This window comes from Erpetoichthys calabaricus, chromosome 16, assembly GCF_900747795.2.
Source record: "Erpetoichthys calabaricus chromosome 16, fErpCal1.3, whole genome shotgun sequence".
NCBI classification, from domain to species: domain Eukaryota; kingdom Metazoa; phylum Chordata; class Cladistia; order Polypteriformes; family Polypteridae; genus Erpetoichthys; species Erpetoichthys calabaricus.
In genome coordinates, this window is record NC_041409.2 from 80,840,477 (window position 1) to 80,860,063 (window position 19,587).

A 19,587-nucleotide genomic window follows, 5' to 3' on the forward strand; every position below is an offset into this window, starting at 1 on the left:
TGTGAACCATTTGTAAACTACAGAAATGCAGACATTTGACGAAAATTAGCCTTAAACAAACTTAAACGAACTATTTTCCCCTGCGGCATGGGCTGACAACTAACACAGGAGCGTCATACTCACTGCATGCAAATAAACACATTCTCCTTTAAACTACTGTGAAAATGTATGTCATTCTAAAAAAAACGAATAAAAGTAAACATGCTTTAATGAAATAAGGGTCGCTTCCCTGTCGACGGTCCATTTCGATCTAGCCAATCTAAATGTGGCTCCGCATCTCTAGGCACGCAGTGTGACCAGACCTTAGGTTTGCCTGGGGCGCGCGCTCGTGCCCGCGCTCGTACCCTCTTCTCTCTCTCGCTTGCTCGCGCACTCACTTACATACACACACGAACGGCCGCGTCCCATTTCCTACGTATCACTGAGCGCCTGGTAGCATGCGCTGAGACGCCACTTCTTTTGGGAAGTACGCGGACTATTTGCAGACAACTTCGGAACAAAATCTCTGTGGACACCCGCTCTCTGGAATGGGCCTTTGGAGGCCTTTAAAAGACTACCATTATTGAAATGCATGTTAGATAGAAACGTGCTCCTGGGAAGTGCAGACGTCGATTTAAAAAAAATATATTATAAATATATAAACAAAAAACTGCGGTGCATTGGAGTGTTTAGATGAAGGGACGCGGAGGGATCCGGACCCCAGCACTGAGGTCACGCTTCCGCCCAGTTTCTCTATCTCTCTCTCTTACTGTGTTCGCTGTCGTGTGTAAAATGGAGAGTAAAAACGGTACTTACGTCGCCACTTTTTGCTGAGAGTAGACGCCACGCAAAAGAAGAAAAAAACTTTTACATGTTAAAAAAAGAAAGAAACAAACAAACTCCGATATCTGAATAATTCCCCACACCCACGAAGCGACCACCGCTAGCTAGCTACCTCCTAGACACACACACACACACACACACACCGCGCACACGCAAAAATACACTTCGAGCTGCGGACAGAGGTTGCCGTGGGAACTGCTGCGTTTCGAAGTGCTACAAATTTCTGCGAGTATTTTTTTAATATTATTTTTGCTATTGTCTTTTTTCCCTTTTATTTCCTCAAAACGCCGGCCGGATTGTACAAGAAGCTGCTTCTAAAAGGCGACGTTGAGGATGGTCACTCGGCAGTGCGGGGGAAGAAAGACGGATCTCTGGATTGGATTTCGTGCTTGTGCATTAGTTTAGGTTCGCCTGTCTTTTTTATCCATCGGGCGTACAAAAATAAAAAAGAAGAGAGAAAGAACAAAAATCCAGCAGCAGCAAGTACAATTTGCTGAAGACGAGATGGTTTTCTTTTCGCCGATCCTTTTTTCCAAGTAAAACTGATTGTTGTATCGTGGGTAGAAAAATGTTGATCTCTGGGGTGAATTTCCCGGCTGTGGCTGCATCGTCGGTGCTACTCCAAGGACTCGGATCCCGGTGAGAAAAGATGAGCGAAGAGTCGGCAAATCCTACCAACGAGTAAGTGCATTCTCTTACACTGTTGCATCTGTATGCCCCGTGCTTTGTTCGTAATATTTTAATCTTTGACATCTGGTGCTTAGGAAGTTACGACGTTTTGCGATGCGCAAGTTGTCTGTTAAAATCGAAGACGGGTTCAAATAACTGCTGTTGTGTGTTTTACGTAACCATCGGCATTGGAATTCTTATGTTGCAATGATAATTGGCTGCACACTTTATTGGCCAGACTGTATGATCATCAGGATGTAATCTGAAGTGATCTTGAGTGTGTGCTCTGCGGTGTCCGCTTTCTCATTCGGGATGAATGCTTGTGATGAAGCGAAGTGATGGGTGTTGCAGAACAGATAACTATTCAGAAGTATTTTTTATGGAGGGTCGAGTATGGGGATGATCATGTCCAAAACTCTGACGTGATATCAGTGCACTTTATCTAACGCGAAGAATTGTCCATTTCTGTTAAACGGAGCCACGTTAACGAAAGGCATCTCGATTCATTCTGCTAACCGTTGGGCCAATGTGAAAGCGCTTGACTGCTGCAATGTCATGTAACTCGGAGGCGCTAGGGACGCCATGTTTTTTCTCAATCACCCTCATTTGCATACCCTGGTCTCCATTCATAAAAAAGAACACCAAGAAGAAACTGCATTTTTTCACATACATTTCGTTCAATCACCAATGGAAATGTTATTGCGGTGTGCATTAAAATCTACAACTGGCACGTCCCGTTGTGCGGATAAGGACTGGAGAAAGAAGGGGGGGACGGGGCTGCGGGCCGCGCGTGCTTGTTGACAGAGTCGGTGAGAAATATCAGCTCGGGGAGGTGCGGCGGTCACGTGACCGCCTCCATTCATAAAGTACCTGGCTGCCCATTCACACCAGGCTCTTCAGTGCCGAGCGTCGCGCTGGCGACCGCACGCTGATTGCATCTGCATTTAGAAAGAGACAGACGATTGCATTGCTTTTCTTTTTGTTATTGTTTTTACTGTGCATGTTTTTAAAATAGTGCGACGGCCACTCTTTGTCAACCGAATATATTACTTGCGAGCCTCATGCTGTATTTGCTTTTATGATTCCCCCCTCGCTCATTTATTTATTTATGTGTTTATTCACGCGTATGCTTGTTAAGATTATGGTGTAGTTTCATAATGGCATTCACTATTAGTACCCCGCATTGTAGGGCCGGGGGCATCATCGCGGTGACGCTCAGCATATAGAGGGGTATCTTATGGAAGTGTACTTTCAGGCAGTGGTACTGGTTCTTTAAGCCTGTCAGCGATCTTGCATAGTGAAATGTATATATTTGTGTACGTCCTGTATGAAACGAATTGCAGCCCTTCAGCCTTGTATCAAGCACAGATAAAACCCGCACCTAGCTCAGTATCTCAACATTGGAGAAAGATAAGGCCTCTCTTTGATGCTGGATAATCGGGTGTGGATGCCATTTTGATTCATTTTCAGTATAAGAACATAAGAAATTTGACAAACGAGAGGAGACCATCAAGCTCGTTTTGGTTAACAGCTGAGCTGTCCTAATAGCTCATCCAGATGCTGTATGTCTTAGAGGTTGTCAAGGTTTCTGCTTCAACTACATGTCTTGGTAGTTTATTCCAGATTTCCACTTTGTGTAAAGAAGTGCTTCCTGGCTTCAGTCTGAAATGCACTTCCCCTAAATTTCCACTGGTGTCTGCAAGTATGTGATTCATCCTTAAGATGGAAGAATTCTGCTGGATCTACGATATCAATGCCTTTGAGAATTTTCAAGATCTGGATTAGGTCCCCACACAGTCACCTATGCCAGGGGTGGGCAGATTCAGTCCTGGAGGGCCGTAGTGGTTGAAGGTTTTTGTTCCAACCCAGTTGCTTAATTAAAAACCAATCCTTGTCAATTATTTAATTTCATGGCTTGCTAGTGCTTTAACTCTGCCATGTCAGGTCATTCTCATATCCTAGATTTATTTTCCTTTCTAAGGATATCATCCAAATGATTTGAAGTCTAAAACAGATGAGTAATTCTCAGTGCTTCACTTTTTTCTCTTCACTTTCCTTCCAAGTATTTAATTAAACCAAATAGTGCATGATAAATACACACAGGTGTAAATGAAAACAAGCTAAATGGAGAAATGCTGGTCTCTTTTGTCATTTGCATGGTATTGCTAATTAGGAGCAATTAAAAACCAAGAATACAGCTGTTTAAGACTAAAATAAGCAATAAGGGTTCAAAATCTTAACGAGCGAGACAACTAAAGTGAAGCTGAAGTGTTACTTGAGCAATAAGGGCTTCTTATTAAGCAACTGGGTTGGAGCAAAAACCTGCAGCCACTGCGGCCCTCCAGGACTGAATCTGCCCACCCCTGACCTATGCTCGAGATTAAACAGGTTTCATTCTCTGAATCTGTCAGAGTATGACGTTCTTAAAGGAATACTCCACCCTAAAATGATTATTATTTGTTACTTGCCCGTGCAGTTTGTAGTGGTGGCCAAGAAAAGTTTTTAACTTGTGTTATTGTGAAGCAGGGACATAACAAAGATTCAAATTGATCGGGACCCAGCAGTGATCAACTCCGGACAACAGCAAACAATCTGAACATTTTGTGCTCAAAGACTATTAATATTTCTGTAGAAAACAGTAAATCATAATGAGGAGAAGCACATTCACATAGTACTGTGCTTTTGCATCAATTCACTTTTCCCCCCTCATTCATTGGTGTCTGAAAGTGTATTAATTGTATTTTAGCAAAAAATGCACACATTTTGCATGTTCTAAGCATAAGAATGGATAACGGACTTGTGGATTAGTTAATATGAGTTACGTGAGCATTCTTTTTCTTTACTTCATGGATGTATTTCACATTGCTTGCTGTTGTCCAGTGTTGGTCACTTCAAATTGAATGTTCATGATGTTCTTTCTGTTTGAAAACATTTGATAATTTTTTTTTCTCAGTAGCAACACAAACTACAAGGAGTATGTGGCATATCAAAAAAAAAAATCTGTATATTTTTTTGGTGAAGTATTCTTTTGTACTGGGAATACACCGGATTGCTCTCCTCTACACGTCTTAAAGGGCTGTAGTGTCTTTCTTGTTTTAGTGTCATCTGCAAATTTTAACAAGTTTACTAACAATACTGGAATCTGTGTCATTAATATAAATCTGAAAAAGTAAAGGTAGACCCCTGAGGAATTCCACTAATGACCCCACTCCATGTGGAGCGTTCTCTGCTTATCTGTAGTCTTTGTCTCATGTCGATTAACCAACTTGAGACCAGATTTTGATGGTTACCTCTGTTGCCTACAGCTTCTAGTTTTAGAGTTAATCTTCTGCAGGAGACTGTATCAAAGGCTACGATGAGCATGATGAGACCACAGACAGACCATTATGTTAAATGTGTGGTACATCTGTTTTATATAGAACCATAAAAAACATGTGCCAGCTGCTTTGCACAGCAGGTAGTAGTAAAGCATCAAACTAACAAACTTGTCTTTCTCATGAACATTAAAACTCATGTATAAGTGCAATTAAAAATTTAGCATACACAAATGTTGAAACAACCTGCTTTGAATAACAGAGAACCATGCACACTGGAACCAGAGAGCCAAGTTGTTCATTTAATTTTCTGAGCAAGAGACCATCTAAGCAGATTTGATCACAGTGCATAAGCAATTCCTAGATGGGACACCGATACATTACTGGGGTACACATGAACACACTCAAATTGTGTAAATTCAAAAGCCCCAATTATCCTACCTTTACTTTAGTACCCTTATAAAAATTCTCCTGGATACAGAGGGAATGTGCAATTTGCACTCCTTTCATAACTTAAGACCCAAATTCCCAGCAGCAGAGCTAACCTCTGCACCACAATGTCACCCCAACAAGACACCTTAAGATAATGTGAATTAGGAGCTGTGTACTTTTACATAAACTGATCCTTTAATATACTGTATACAAATTGTGGCATATATGACAAAAGTACTATATTAAAAATGTAGACAATCATGTTTTTATACTAAATATGCATAGTAAAACCACATTTTTATAAATACTTACTTGTTATTTCATTTCAAATAAGTACCTAAAGATTGTAGTCTAATTTGCCGTAGTAATATTTATGAATAATTGTTAGTTTTCTTTTTCAGTCAGAGTTAAAAAAAAAAAAAAAAAAAAAAAAAAAAAAAAAAAATGAGAACTTTGTAGAGAGGGTGCCCCATGTATGAATTCTAAGACCCCACTGCACAGCACCCAATATGCCAAGATGCAAATCAACTTGGATTTTGCATCTCGGCTTACTTAAAATAGTTGTCTTAAGTAGGGATGGGAATTGATAAGATGTTCACGATTCCGATTCCATTTTCGATTCTGTTTAACAATTCGATTCTTTATCGATTCTCCTATCGATTCTTATTTTTAAAAAAGGAGAACACACAGGTCTCTTAGCTTAGAACTTTGTTTTATATCTTATCTTTGAACAAGATAACCTTACAAACCCAACAGTGAGATCTTAAGAGATCCACAGCCTACAGCTCCTCGATGGGGTGCCACGGGGTCCCCAGAAAAAAATTTGTAAATGTAAAATAATAATAAAATAAATATTCTTCTATAGCAATAACAAAGTATAACATAAATTATTCTGTGGCAATTACACAAGAATGTCCAGTAACATTTACACTCTCCTTTTTAAAAGTATATATGAGCTGGGCACTCAAAAATAAAACTACATCAGCCAGCAACAAATACAATCAACTCAAGTCCAATGGAACTGTGCACTGTGCAATTCTGCAACCATCAACTATTTTGACAGTTACATCCATGTTGGCCGCATTATCAACAGTGGCTGCCACAACCTTGTCTTTGATACCATACTCCTCCAAGATCTCATCAATCTCCTCTGCTACAGCTGTCCCTGTCTGTGCCTGGTACACTGGTTTGGTTTTGAGGACTTTTTCTTGAGCCTGGCCATTCCTGACATAGTGCAGCGTTACTGTGAGGTAATGATCTTGACTAAAACTTGTCCATCCATCTGCAGTGACGGCTGCCTTCAACACATGTTTCAGCTCAGAAATGGAAACGGATGAAACATCTGGTAAGAGGAGAACATGCAACTTTGACATTCCCTGACTTAGCCTACAATTAAACACACCCCGAAAATCGGGGGCATCTACTGTGGCAAATGGGTGCAAGCCTTTTACCGCAAACTTAGTCACTGCTCGGTGACATTCGTCTATCCTGGCCTGTGTCATTTTACTTTTCCCCGCCTCTGTGAAAGGAGAAGCTACCGGTAGACTGCAGCGAGAACTGCCAGCATCTGAGACAGCCAGACTCTGTCTGTCTCTCTCGTCATGGGCATCTAAATGCAATGCACAGTAATAGCAGGTTTTGCAATAAGGCAAATTGCGCTAACATAATATGCAGTGTTAGTTGATTAGTTACCAGCCGTATTAACGGGAGAGGACGTGCAAACGTTACCGCTGCTGCTGGGTTGAGATTTACTAGTCCGGAGCGGATCAAAAACACGACATTCATTTAAGGTTATCGCGTGTTTTGTGAGCAAATGCTTTTGCATATTTGTAGTGTTTCCTCCCTTTGATGAAATATCTACTTTGCAAGTATTGCAAGTTGCCCTGTTGTCATCCTTTCTCGTAAAGTATAACCAAACTTTTGAGCATTTTTGCCTCTTAGGCGCCATGTTTCCTGCTGGGTAAATGACGCTACGCAATGTGGTGACGTCGTTCGAGGCGACTGGAATTGATAGGGGAATCGTTTGCAAAAATGGCAAACGATTCCAAGGAATTGAAACAGTGGGAACCGGTTCTCAACAAGAACCGGTTTTCGATTCCCATCCCTAGTCTTAAGCTCTTTACAAGAAGTTTTAACTCCATTTCTGTATCAAAGTAGATTCCCTGCTTTGTAGTGATGTATATCATGCCTTTGTTTTTAGCATCACAATGAAGATGTGCAATATACTGTATATTACAGTGGCATACTTAACCAATACTAACAGAATACTAATTTTTGTATGTCACCCATGCAATATCGGGTTCACCCCAAATTAGTTTCTTACATGGTGTTTCCACCTATTAATAAAAGCAAGACAGGAGAGCACAAAGCAATTAACAGACTAGCAAAAAAATTCTTTTAAATTGTATGCCTTTGTGGTGGGTCATTAGAACATGCTGGTTAAGTGGTAGACATCCACAAAGCAGAATTAATGTGCATTTCACCATCTGCAGTCAGCCTCAAATAGTAGTAGGGCTTCTCTTTATCATGATAAGCTACTGACTTTTTGGTTTCATCGGCAAGGATGAGTTTCATGGAAGCAATCACACATGTCCCTACTACCCTATGTTCTCTTGTTGTTGACATTGCCACTAAGTGTTTGGCACAATCAGTTTTCTCTACCTAAACTTGGTTTAGACTTTGTAACATTAAAGAAGAAAATCAAATGCAATAGACAATGTTTCAATGTTAAACTTCACATGTTTCTCTTTCAGTTTTATGGATTTATGGATTGTCAGAATAATGAAGAGAGGGTGGACCAGTGCAGAGAGTACAGGGCGTCAGTAGTTTCTACTTGGTTTCGCCAAATGCACTGTCAAATTTATAGCCTGTAAATTCAACATAAATATTTAAGTCAAAAGGACAGATACGTGTTACAGAGCTTACTGTAGAAATCAAAATATTTATATATTTGAATTAAGTCAGTCCTTCCTAGGTTTCAAAATAAAACAAACCATTAGAGCCAGACATATTCTTAGTATTGTTTACAGCTAACTTCATAAAATAAATATGTATTATATTCAGAGTTAAGTTTGCTTTATAATTCTTCAATTTAAATTTCTTAATTTTTAGTAGCTTAAGAAGAAATGTGTAATTTGTTCCTTCTTTTTTTTTTTTTATAAGAAACTACATTCCTATCTTTGCTTTACGATTAATACACTAATCATCCAATTAATTCTGTATTGGCAAGCAGCACTTATTAACCTTTTTAGTAGCCTTTTTTGCTTTGAAGGTTTCTTTGTTGAAATTTAAATCAAATTCTGACATCAAACAATCATTCCACCATCTGTAGTATTGACAAAACCACTTAAAAGTATTTTTCAGGTTTTTTTTTTTTTTTGACTATTTTTAAAGATCAGTGTTTCACATTCTTGAAAAAAAATAATCTGCAGGCAAGGATCTTGCACTGAACGATGTCCTGTAATCACCCCAAAGTACTTAACACAACTTACATTTGGTCTTGCAATTGAGACCTTTAGAAATGGGCAAGTTCACTTCATCTTACCACATGTGGGGTTTCTGTTTGCTTAGTGTTCTCTTTATGTACCACATGCTATATCTGAAAAGAAGCAATTCATAAATGAAGATAAGATTTTTAGGTTTTCTCCTAATGCCCATTATGGGATGACTTTCACCTGGTTTTGAACCTGACCATGACCCGATATATATTTGAGGTTACTGGATGAGTTACTTAGCAAGGAATCATTTCAGTAAAGAACAATTCTAGAATTTAAGAGTGAAGATGTGGGCTTTTAGCTCTGACTTAAGTCTTAGATTAATAAAACCACTAAAGCAGACCTGAGGTTGTTGTAGAGTGTAGCAACCACTAAACTAAATGAACATTTAAACAATAGTATGGCTTTGGGACCACAAGAAAACAAATAACAGAAAGTTGTGGTTGTTTCATTAGTAGAAATGAGGTAAGCAATGTACAAAGCCGTTCTTGTGTGATGGTGTTCACAGTTTTGTAAGTTGATAAAAAAAAAATGCCTGGGATGATTTTGTTTCTGGAAAGAAGGTGATATGAGCCAAATAAGATGTAATGTAGTTGAATCATTGTCAGTGACTACATTTTGAATATGCTATAGTCTAACTTGTGAAGGAGAACAGGTCAGAATCATAGTAATCTGGGCAAGAGTGATAAAGGCATGACAAAGGACTTGTGCATCACACTGAGAAAGAAAGAATCAAGTGGCAAGTATTACAACATTTTTGACTAGCAGAGCTAGGACTCCAAAATTAAGATTACTTTGGAGTCAAGGGAAAAACCATTTTAGAGAGTTTGCCCATATGATAAAATGGGGTCTAATATTCGGTGGGAAAGTCTCCATGCACTGATGTAGAAAGTGTCATCTTTGACAGTCACATGCTTTGAATTGGTGGGACACACAAAGAAATGATTTGTAATCCCTGAGATGGCAGAATGTGAATCAAGAACTGGGGGATGGCAATTAATCAGACTGTTCTGCTTCCAATACAAAGTAATATTTGCTGTTATACAGCCAGCATTGAGGCAAAAGGTTTCCCCCCACATAGTGACATTTTAGAAAATCATAAAAAGTAGTTTAATAGTAAGTGATGGTTATTTTATTTACATTTATGGTAATCCTTTCAGCATAAAGTAAAGCTATAACTTTACTGTGAATGTATGCTATTTGTTTAAGATTAACATAAAACACATAAAATCTGCAACACTGACTGAAATACATTTAACTTCTTTTTGTGACTTATCCTGCTAAACATTCATTTAACCATTTTCCAAACTTACTTTTACCAGTACTGGAATATGGGGAGCCAGGTTATATTCTACAGGTAGGAGCATCAGGCACAACACTAGTGAAGTGACCCTGACCATGACGTCCATCTATTACAGGGCCAGTTTTATGTTCTTAATAAACTTGTAAGGGGTGTCCACACAAACACCAAGAGAATGCCTAAACTCCACACAGAAGGCAATTCAAACAGGGTTCAAGCTTAGTGAATGACAAAGCTGAGAGCTTGCCTCCATGCTGTCCTTGCTTGACATATTCCTGTTTATATTTCTGTCTGTTGACCATATGGGACTCCTAGATGTACAAATCTAGTAAGTAAAAGTTTAGTCCAAGCACACTACCCTTTTTGTTATCTGCCTGGCATCGTACTATGCAAGTTACTCAAACTGCTTTTCTGTTATTACAGAAGCGTATTAGGGATTAGGAAGAAACAAAAGGTCTTTTTCAAGATTAAAGTTGAAATTTTCACTTTAATCTCTATTTCCACTTTAATCTCATAGTTTATGTCATGATTAAAGATGAAATTTCAACTTTAATCTCGCAGTTTGTCATTAAAGTAGAACATTGTAAACTTCATCTTAAAATCAATGTTTCATTTACTAGAGTTTCTCAAACCTCATTGTAACTAAAGTAGCAAGTTAAATGCTTCATTTTCTAAGTGTTCCCTGACCCAGTCGTTAATCGCTACGTGCTTCTTAAACGACTTCATCTTGCACTGAGAAGAGCCGCGGGCAGCGATCATCTCACAGAATACATTAACTTCATGGCATTACAGCTCTCTGAACAGTTAGAATCCTAAGATTTATACTTGATATAATTTTAATGATGAAATGCATTACAGCTTGTATATTTCATTTTACAGATAAATTGTGAACTTCATTGACATAATGTATACTATTAATAATAAAACATTTGCGGGCACTGCTGTAGCGGTGCTGCCTTGTAGCAAGGGGGTCACGTCCCGGGTGTTCCCTGCCTGGAGTTTGCATGTTTTCCTAGTGTGCTTTGGTTTTCTATCCAGAGACATGCAGGTTTCGGGGATTTGGTGATGCTAAATTGACGTTAGTGTATGTGTGTGCTCATATTCACTTTGCAATGTGCTGGTGCCTCATCCAGAGATTGTTCCTGCCTCATGTCCGATGCTTGGTGGGAATTAATGACTGTGTCGGGAAATCCATAGAATACGAAGCATTCAACATGCTACTTTAGTTACAATGGGGTTTGAGAAACTAATAAATTAAATATCAATTTTAAGAAGAAGTTTACGATGTTCTACTTTATCGACAAAATAAATCACTAGATTAAAGTCGAAATCACGAAATAAACTATGAGATTAAAGGAAACGTTTTGACTTTAATCTTGAAATAGACGTTTTTTTTCTTCACTCTGTCCCTATTTTTTATTTTTTTTCTCTGTGGCCCTAATATGCTTATGTAAGTTACTGATCCTATCAGTACTGCTCACTTTTTAGGAGTACAGGACCAGTACAGTGACTTCTGTATGATATCTAAGAAGCTTTAATTCAAATTGTAGTCAAAATTATGTTAGTAACCTTTTGCACAGGTAATTCTGGCCATTGTGACCTCATTTAATTATCTTATCTCTGAAATCTAGCATACACCAGAAGTTTAAATCATTTTAGGTTCATTAAGTTCTCTTGCTTGTTTATATTCTGAATTCTAACTTCCTTTTTTTGTTTTTCTTTTCTTAAAAAATAGCTAATTAACAGTGAGGTATAAATAGCAAGGTAGAGGATCTCTAACTAGCCAACATACTAGTTGATATTTGTGTGCATTTTTTTAAAGCTATATAAAATAATAGTAAATTCCCATCAAGAAATGATGGCCAATACTGAATACATTAAAAAGTAAATTTGGTGAGTTTTTAATTTGAACTTGTTTGATGTTGACCGGCGTGGGTGGTTTTATGGTTTAATAAGGTGTTCCTCTAACCTTAATATTACAGCTTTGAAACTTTCCTGTTCTAATCTTAATGAAAGTTCTTACATTTTCACACAACAGCACCTCTGAAGTGTGAAATACAAAGTAACACACAAACATAACGAAACAAATTATGTGCTGTATGTTGATTTGGAAGGAAATAGCAGAGAGGGAAAAAGAAGTGTGTGCTCCAAAATGTGTCTTGCTCCTTTGTCAGAAAAGTAAAGCTTGTACTCATAGGACCTTTTGACGTGGCTGAATGAGATTAAATGGGTAAGCACATTAACAGAAAAAAGGGTCCACTTTTTAAGAAACTGAACATTTGAGTTAGTCAGCATACAAAATGCAGACAAGCATAAGCTAGTTAAGAAAAGATATTGTAACTGGATTGTTTGATATTTTCCCTCTTGCTTGTAAATGTGAATAAAAATGTTTTAAAAAGTCTGTTCTACCTTGTGTTTGCTGCATGTGATTTGATGACACTTACTGTCAAGATTAAAACTGAGCCACTTCAGTTTTAGGGAGATGGAGAGAAGCCCTTCAGCTTGCTCTGGGTTTGCACTATGTCTCCTTCCAGTTCTGTGTGAATCTCGTGGGAAGTGTAGTCAGTGAGCATCATTACTAGGCTCAGCAAGTCAGCGTCGGGATGGATCTGCGGATAACATCTTGTAGGTCTTCGAATCCATTGGGAATGCATGCTCTTTGCTTATACCAGAGTCATAGTTCTAACATGTATAAACACTTTCCATGTTCCAGAAAATGATTTTCCCTAGGTTTTTTTTTAATAATTGAAAAATGCTTGTTAATTTAATATAATTGAAATTAGGTCATGTGGTACATACAGCCTAATTTATACTTAACCTCAGTCACAGATCTACAGTATATTACCTTGTTTATCACAGCATCATAAATGTATGACAAGATGTGCCTGGTTCAAATTTTGGTTGGGACTCTTCTGATGTGGAGTTTGCATGTTTTTATATGTCCTTACGTGTATTTATTCCAAATACTCCAACAAAGGCTACATTCATGCCTTGCAATTCATGGTTAAACCCTAGTGGGTGGCCCAGAATATTCATTAAATATGAAAGGCATAATAAATCATAACCTACAGGACTATAAAGATTTCAATTTATGTGTTCAGCTTTAAATAATTTCTAATTTTTGTTAACAACACAGTAATTCTGGATACTGTGATTAAAAGAAGATAAATAACTACGGTGTATACTCATAGCTTTTGCTTCCAAAAAACCAACCAACTAAAAATTAAATAAATAAATTAAAAGTAAGTCTGCATGCGTCCCTCCCTTCCTTTAGGCTCTGCATGATGTTTACGTTTAGACTTCATTTGCAAATCATTAGTGGCTTTTCAGAAAATTTTATTCTTTTCCTTTGTTTGTTAGGAAAGAATGCATGCACTTTGCAGCTCTGTATAATACACTAAAAATTATACCCACAATTTAAAAATTTGAGCCTTGCAGTTAGGGCGTAGAACAATTTGTGTATAAAAAAAAAAAATACAGGATAATTACCTAAAAATAATGGAATGACTTAATTTATATTTCCACCAGTATTATAAATATTAAAAATAATGCTATAAAATATTCTTCATTCTTAGATTAAATAATCTATTATTTTTCCTAACTTTGTTAACAAATACATAGTTGAGGGAATCTAAAGCTTATATTGACAGTACCTGATGCAAGGCAGAAAATACCCCTAGACTGATGATGTGCCCACTCATTTACTTCAAATTACCCTTGTTGGTTAATCTTACAATGTTCTTTAGATGTGAGAGGAGACTGAAGCATAAGGTGCACATGTAAGCTATTGGGAATTGACGTAGGGTGCCTGGAGCGATGTGACAGTGACGCATCAGGTACCCAATTACAAATGAACTGGCACGTGAATCAAATGTAGGAATGTGGAAAATTAATACTTACTTTGAAATGATAAAATCATACAGAAAGCATACTTGGCATTTCACATTCATTAAAATGGATTTTTCATAACACTTTTCATCCTAAATCCTTAAGCACTTCTTGCCCCTATTAGTCTGACACTGAAAACTGTTTAAAATAATGTAAGAAATAACATTGTATCAGATCTTGGAATGTAATATGATTATTATTTGCCTAACAGTATAACATCACTCATATACAAATTCTTATTGAGCCCATATGTACCTCCAGGCTTCAAGTGTTATAATGCTTAAAAAAAAAAAAAAAATCAAACTGATGACAGAATGTCATGTTTATTTGGCAGACCATCCAAAAATCTACATACAAAGCCATCAAAATTTTTTAATTCAAGTTTTAATTAGATACGCGTAGCAGGTATGCATACATTATCGTATGTTATTCTGTCTGCTGGCCTTATGCTGAATGCAAAATTCACTTTCCAAAATAAGATCTGACACGGTTTAATGTGTTAATATGTGAAGTGCTTGAAATAAATAAATTAAAAAATATTTAAATAGCTTTTTTAAAATATGGCTTAAAGTTGTGTGAATATTTCTCCAGCTTTTTAAACTAATTTTTGTATTAAATATGAGGATATCTAATTTTGCATTGGCATTTGAATAGTAGCAGTTGCATTAAGAGTTATTTACAGATTTATCCTCGCAAGCTTAATGACCATCCTTTAACAACAAAATTTGTAGCATGCCATTTATTTCTTTATTAATTAACTAGACAAAAAGCCCGTTTCGACAACGTAAGATGAAATGGGCACGAGTTTGTGTCAGCAGTGTATGAAGAACAAATGATAAGTAAGAAATAAATAAGAAAGTGATGTAAGTAATGATGATTAACTAAGTGGTTTGGGATATGTATGACTTTATCATGGCAAAAAATACTGTACATGCAATCTATGACAACGTTTTTTGTTTGTATACTGGAGGCCTGTCCGTATGAAACTAAAGTTGTAAAATCTCTCTGTAGACTACATTTTTTGTGAAGACACTCTCACTGTTTGGTAGTAATTTCCCTTGATGTGGCCCATTTTTAACTTGCACCTTCACATCACTTGCCCTTCTGACTCTTGAAAGAGCCACATACAATTGACCATGGCTGAAAACGGATTCGGCAAGGAATATTCCTACCATGTCAAATGTTTGTCCTTGTGACTTGTTTATAGTCATGGTGAATGCTAGTTTGACAGGGAATGCCCTTTGAATTTGGAAACACATGTAGTCTTTAAGCTTAATTTATTTTGTGTTGTGCATAAAAATTGCCATATTTTATAATTATGTAGGCCTATGTCAGTAAAAGGGGAAAAATGAGAAATACAAATCAACAAAAAGTAGAAGAAGAAACAAAGAAGTTTTTTGTAATGATTTTAGTCCGCTTTACTCATTACTGTACAGGCTTGTACTGTTAGTTGATGAATTTTCCAGGCCTATAGTATAATATTGAATGATGAATGTTCCAGTAAATTTTACTCCGATATCAGCAGCAGTGCATGACAATGCGTACCGCACCACCTGTGGAGATTTGTATGCGGCTTAGAATGTGTACCTCGCTTCGCACACATCAACATCTGCGGACAACGGTAGTGTAATGATCATGATGGCTGTGGAGTCGTTCCTGCCGCTGAAAGTACTTAATAATATTATGTTCTTATGTATTATTTTGAGTGTGAGGGTTGGCTGTGATCGGGGCTAATATCCTACGCCTGGGCGGAAGGATTTGGGATTTCAGAATAATAATTCCGAAATGCGTAGGCTAAATCCGCCACCTGCCGCGATGTTGGGGTTGGATTTCGGTCTCGTATGGTTTTTCGGGCAGCTGCGCAGCAGGCGACTGCGCATTCGGCTTCGGACGTGCGCAGAAGGCGACTGCGCATTCGGCTTCGGACGGATGTTAGTGAGTGAGTGAGGAGGCAGGCGAATTATATATTAAGATTCCTAAGAGTGACAAGTGCAGTTACCACCCACATCTTGCCGTGAGTCAATGTAAAGGGCACAAAAACTTGAGGCCATGTAGGCTGCACATACTGTATTGAATGAATATCTTCCTAAACTGTGAAATAAGATGAAAGTGTTTATTAAATTGCATAAAACCAAAAATCGATATTGGGTAAATTGTACTATATAACAGACTCATGCTGCTTGGTTTTGAAAACTCCAAGCTGAAATCTTTAATGTATCCTGTACTCTCAGTCACTATGTTGTCATTGCCAAATCCTTTTCTCTTTTATAGTTCAATAACTATTGCATTGTATTCTGCCTTGTGATGGTACCAGCTCTTAAACATCTGATGGATTTTGTTTATGTCTGTTACTGCTACTTTTTTGTGTCACTGACCAGTTAGTTAAATTTAGTTACATTTTATATTCAGTTGTATATTGTTTGCTCTGTAAAGCATTTGGGATCATGCATACTGTTAATGATCCTGTGTAAAATGACTCACAATGATGCAAAGTTCTCTCGCGGATGCAGGATATGTTGTCCAATACAAGATTAAAAAAAAGATTTTTATGCTATCAAAGTTCTTCATTCAGAACTAAATATAACTCATTTGCTAGTATCTTTTAACACTTGACAGAATTACTGTGGTGTAAATATTAGGCTGTGAAATTATTATTATGTTTAAATTTAGTTGTTTTTTTGCATTCATTATGTTCTTCTTACGCACTTAGATTATTACTGTTCACTTTTTTTAGCTGCTGATGCTAGCTTTAGCTGGAGGAGATAAGCAACCTCTAGAATTATGAGTGACTGCAGTTTGAGTTGCTCAGGATGAGCCAACGTTTAGTCATCACTTAGCATCCCACATTGCCGTTGACAGATTCTGAATCATAGGTTTGGTTACTGTACCGAGATTCACAAGGTTTGCAATTTTATGAAACATTTCATTTGTTATAGTTGGAACATTTAGATACGTTAAAAAATAATTTTAATTTAGATGTGAAAAACAAATACAGTGGTAGGGTATACCAGTAGGTATTCATATAAAATGTTTCAGGCATTTTATACAAATCACATTTTTAGTTTTATTAGTCAAACTCTTCTTTCTCTCACCTGCTTTAATTATGCAGGGTTTTATGTTGGGTACTGTAACAACAGACCCTTAATTTAACACTAGTGTCATATTCATTTTGTGGCAGTGAATTATAAATTCCTGTTTTAGCTATATTCTTAAGCAATATGGAATTGATAGTGAAAACTAATTCATTTTGGATAATTTGTATATATTTTTGGTCCCACTTTTCTTGTTAAATTGGTTATGCACTCAGCAGACTTTGCTCATCTTCATGCCCACGTTTTTGGTATGTGGAAGGCATGTGGGCATGAGATGAGCATGCACTTCAGAAGAAGCAGTACTAACCACTCTGCCAGCGCTGTGTTAAACAGTGTTTAGACCAATACTACCAACCATTCAGTAAAGCACTATGCATATAGTTTTTTGTTTCTCGTCTGGCCAATTTCATTGTGTCAGCTGGTGCAGCTAGTTTGTGCTGCTTGTAGCTAGGACAATTTGAAAGTCATTAGTTAAACATCCGGTCAACTATCAAGTTTTTTAAACTCCACTGTAGAAAAAATTGAAGCCAAATGTGTAATTACAGCATAGCTTGGAGGGAAGGATTTCTGCCTGCATGGAAGTACTTGTTTGTTCATCAGATCTATTGGATCTTTTTACATCCTTATCTGCTGACTCTCCGTTATGGGTTGCTATAGAGCTTGTAAACTGTAAGAGACATTGCTTAAGGGAGTTTGCAAGAAGGTTAAAATGTATTGTGCAATTTACTTTTACCACCACCTCCATTAGAATGGCTATTTAACATTCGAAATATATAAATATAAATATATTCAGTGCTTTCAGAAAGTATTCAGACCCCTTCACTTTTTACACATTTTGTTATGTTGCCAGCTTCCGTTAAAATCATTTAAATTTTAAATTTTTTTCATCAAATAACATTCAGTACCCCAGAATAACAAAATTAAAACAGGATTTTAAGACTTTTTACAAATTTTAGCTAGCTAAATAAATAAATAAATGTATTTATTAGTGACCGATTGGCCTCTCCCTTTCATTCATTGGTCAAGAATCCTTTGGTTCAAAAGTACAGTGTTATGGGAAAGTGCCTTTCCAATTTATATTGTACATTAAACTTTCCAGTAGTAGGTAGTATTATTCTTTTAACAAGAAATGCATGTATCGTGCACATTTTGAGCCTACAATTTGGGTTTGGATGTTGTACATGTGGATTATGCGACACAAATTATATCAGATTTTGTTTTCAATGGACGTTTTTCATGTTGTTGTCCAACGTCGGTCACAATTTGCTCCTATTCTATTAGAATCTTTTTTTTTTTTATGTAATTTTCCTGTGAAAACCTGAGATTAACAATTCTTTTTGGCCACCACTAAAGTCTACATGTGGTAACATAAAAGCAAAATAATTTTTAGGTTTAATATTTATTTTAATTATTAAGATTCCTCCAACTGTAAGTAATACTGTACATTGACAATTGGCACAGACATGACTTTATACTAACAGGATCTAAATTTGTGTTTTATACTACAACTCTTATTCAATTTAACTATTTTTTTTAGCTCAAAGTCTGTGTAATGGAGTGGGCAATAAAATACATAATTCATTATTTTTTTACAGCTTAGAAATTACATTTCAACAAAAAGCTTAAAACAAATGTGCGCATGTTATAAATTTTTTTACTTACCATAAGAAGAAGCATAAGCGTGTTCTTTGTTACAATATAATTGGTTAGGCAGTGCAGCAAAATGAGTATTAAGTATTGAATGTAATATTAATTTTTAAAATCCAGTCAATTCAATTTTGCTAATCAAATAGCTATACCGCATGCACTTCAGAAGAGGTCATCCACCTGAAGCTAAGTATGCTCGGGCCTGGCCGGTATTTAAATGGGAGACCATCTAGGTGAAGCTTGGGTTGCTGCTGGAAGAGGTGTTGCCAAGGCCAGCATGGAGTGCTTACCCTGTGGTCTGACTGTGGATCCCATTGCTGTAGTGCAGTGATGGGGACTCTGTGCTGTAAAAAAAAAAAAAAAAAAAGGTGAAATGTAAACCGAGGTCCTGACTCTCTGTGGTCATAAAAGATCCCTTGGCATTCTTCATAAAGAGTAGGGTATTTCCTGATGTCCAGGCTTAATTGCCCTCCATGGCCTAGTCAATGTCAATTTATTTATATAGCACATTTAAGACAACATAGGAATGCTGTGGCCAAAGTGCTTTACAATTAAAGAAGAAAAAAAACCTACAATTAACATAAAAACATAAATAGAAATAAAATAAATGAACATAAATAGAATAAATAATAAAAAAAGTAAGATTATAGAATCACAATGAGGAAACCATCAGTATTACTGAAGATCATGGAAAGCAGGTGAATAGAAATGAGTCTTTAATCTTGTTTTGAACAGTTCAGTTGTAGACGACTCCTTTATGTAGTGAGGTAAAAAGTTCCACAGGCGAGGAGCAGCAGCTGCAAAAGCCCTGTCCCCCTTAGTTTTACACTTGGTACGAGGGACAACAAGAGACAACTGACCAGAAGATCTAAGCACTCTAGATGGCTGGTGTAAAGCAAACAATTCAGATAAATAGGCAGAAGCAAGCC

The 19,587-nt window shown here is 37.0% G+C and overlaps 1 protein-coding gene across 1 annotated transcript in view; it reads left to right on the top strand.

Moving 5' to 3' along the window:
• Positions 1-380: 380 nt before the first annotated feature.
• spred1 (sprouty related EVH1 domain containing 1) overlaps positions 381-19,587 on the top strand; it is a 113,150-nt gene continuing 93,943 nt past the window's right edge. The window contains exon 1 of the mRNA XM_028821275.2: positions 381-1,503. Within this exon, the coding sequence (XP_028677108.1) occupies positions 1,472-1,503 (32 nt within the window). The 5' untranslated portion in view covers positions 381-1,471. The remainder of the gene's footprint in view (positions 1,504-19,587) is intronic.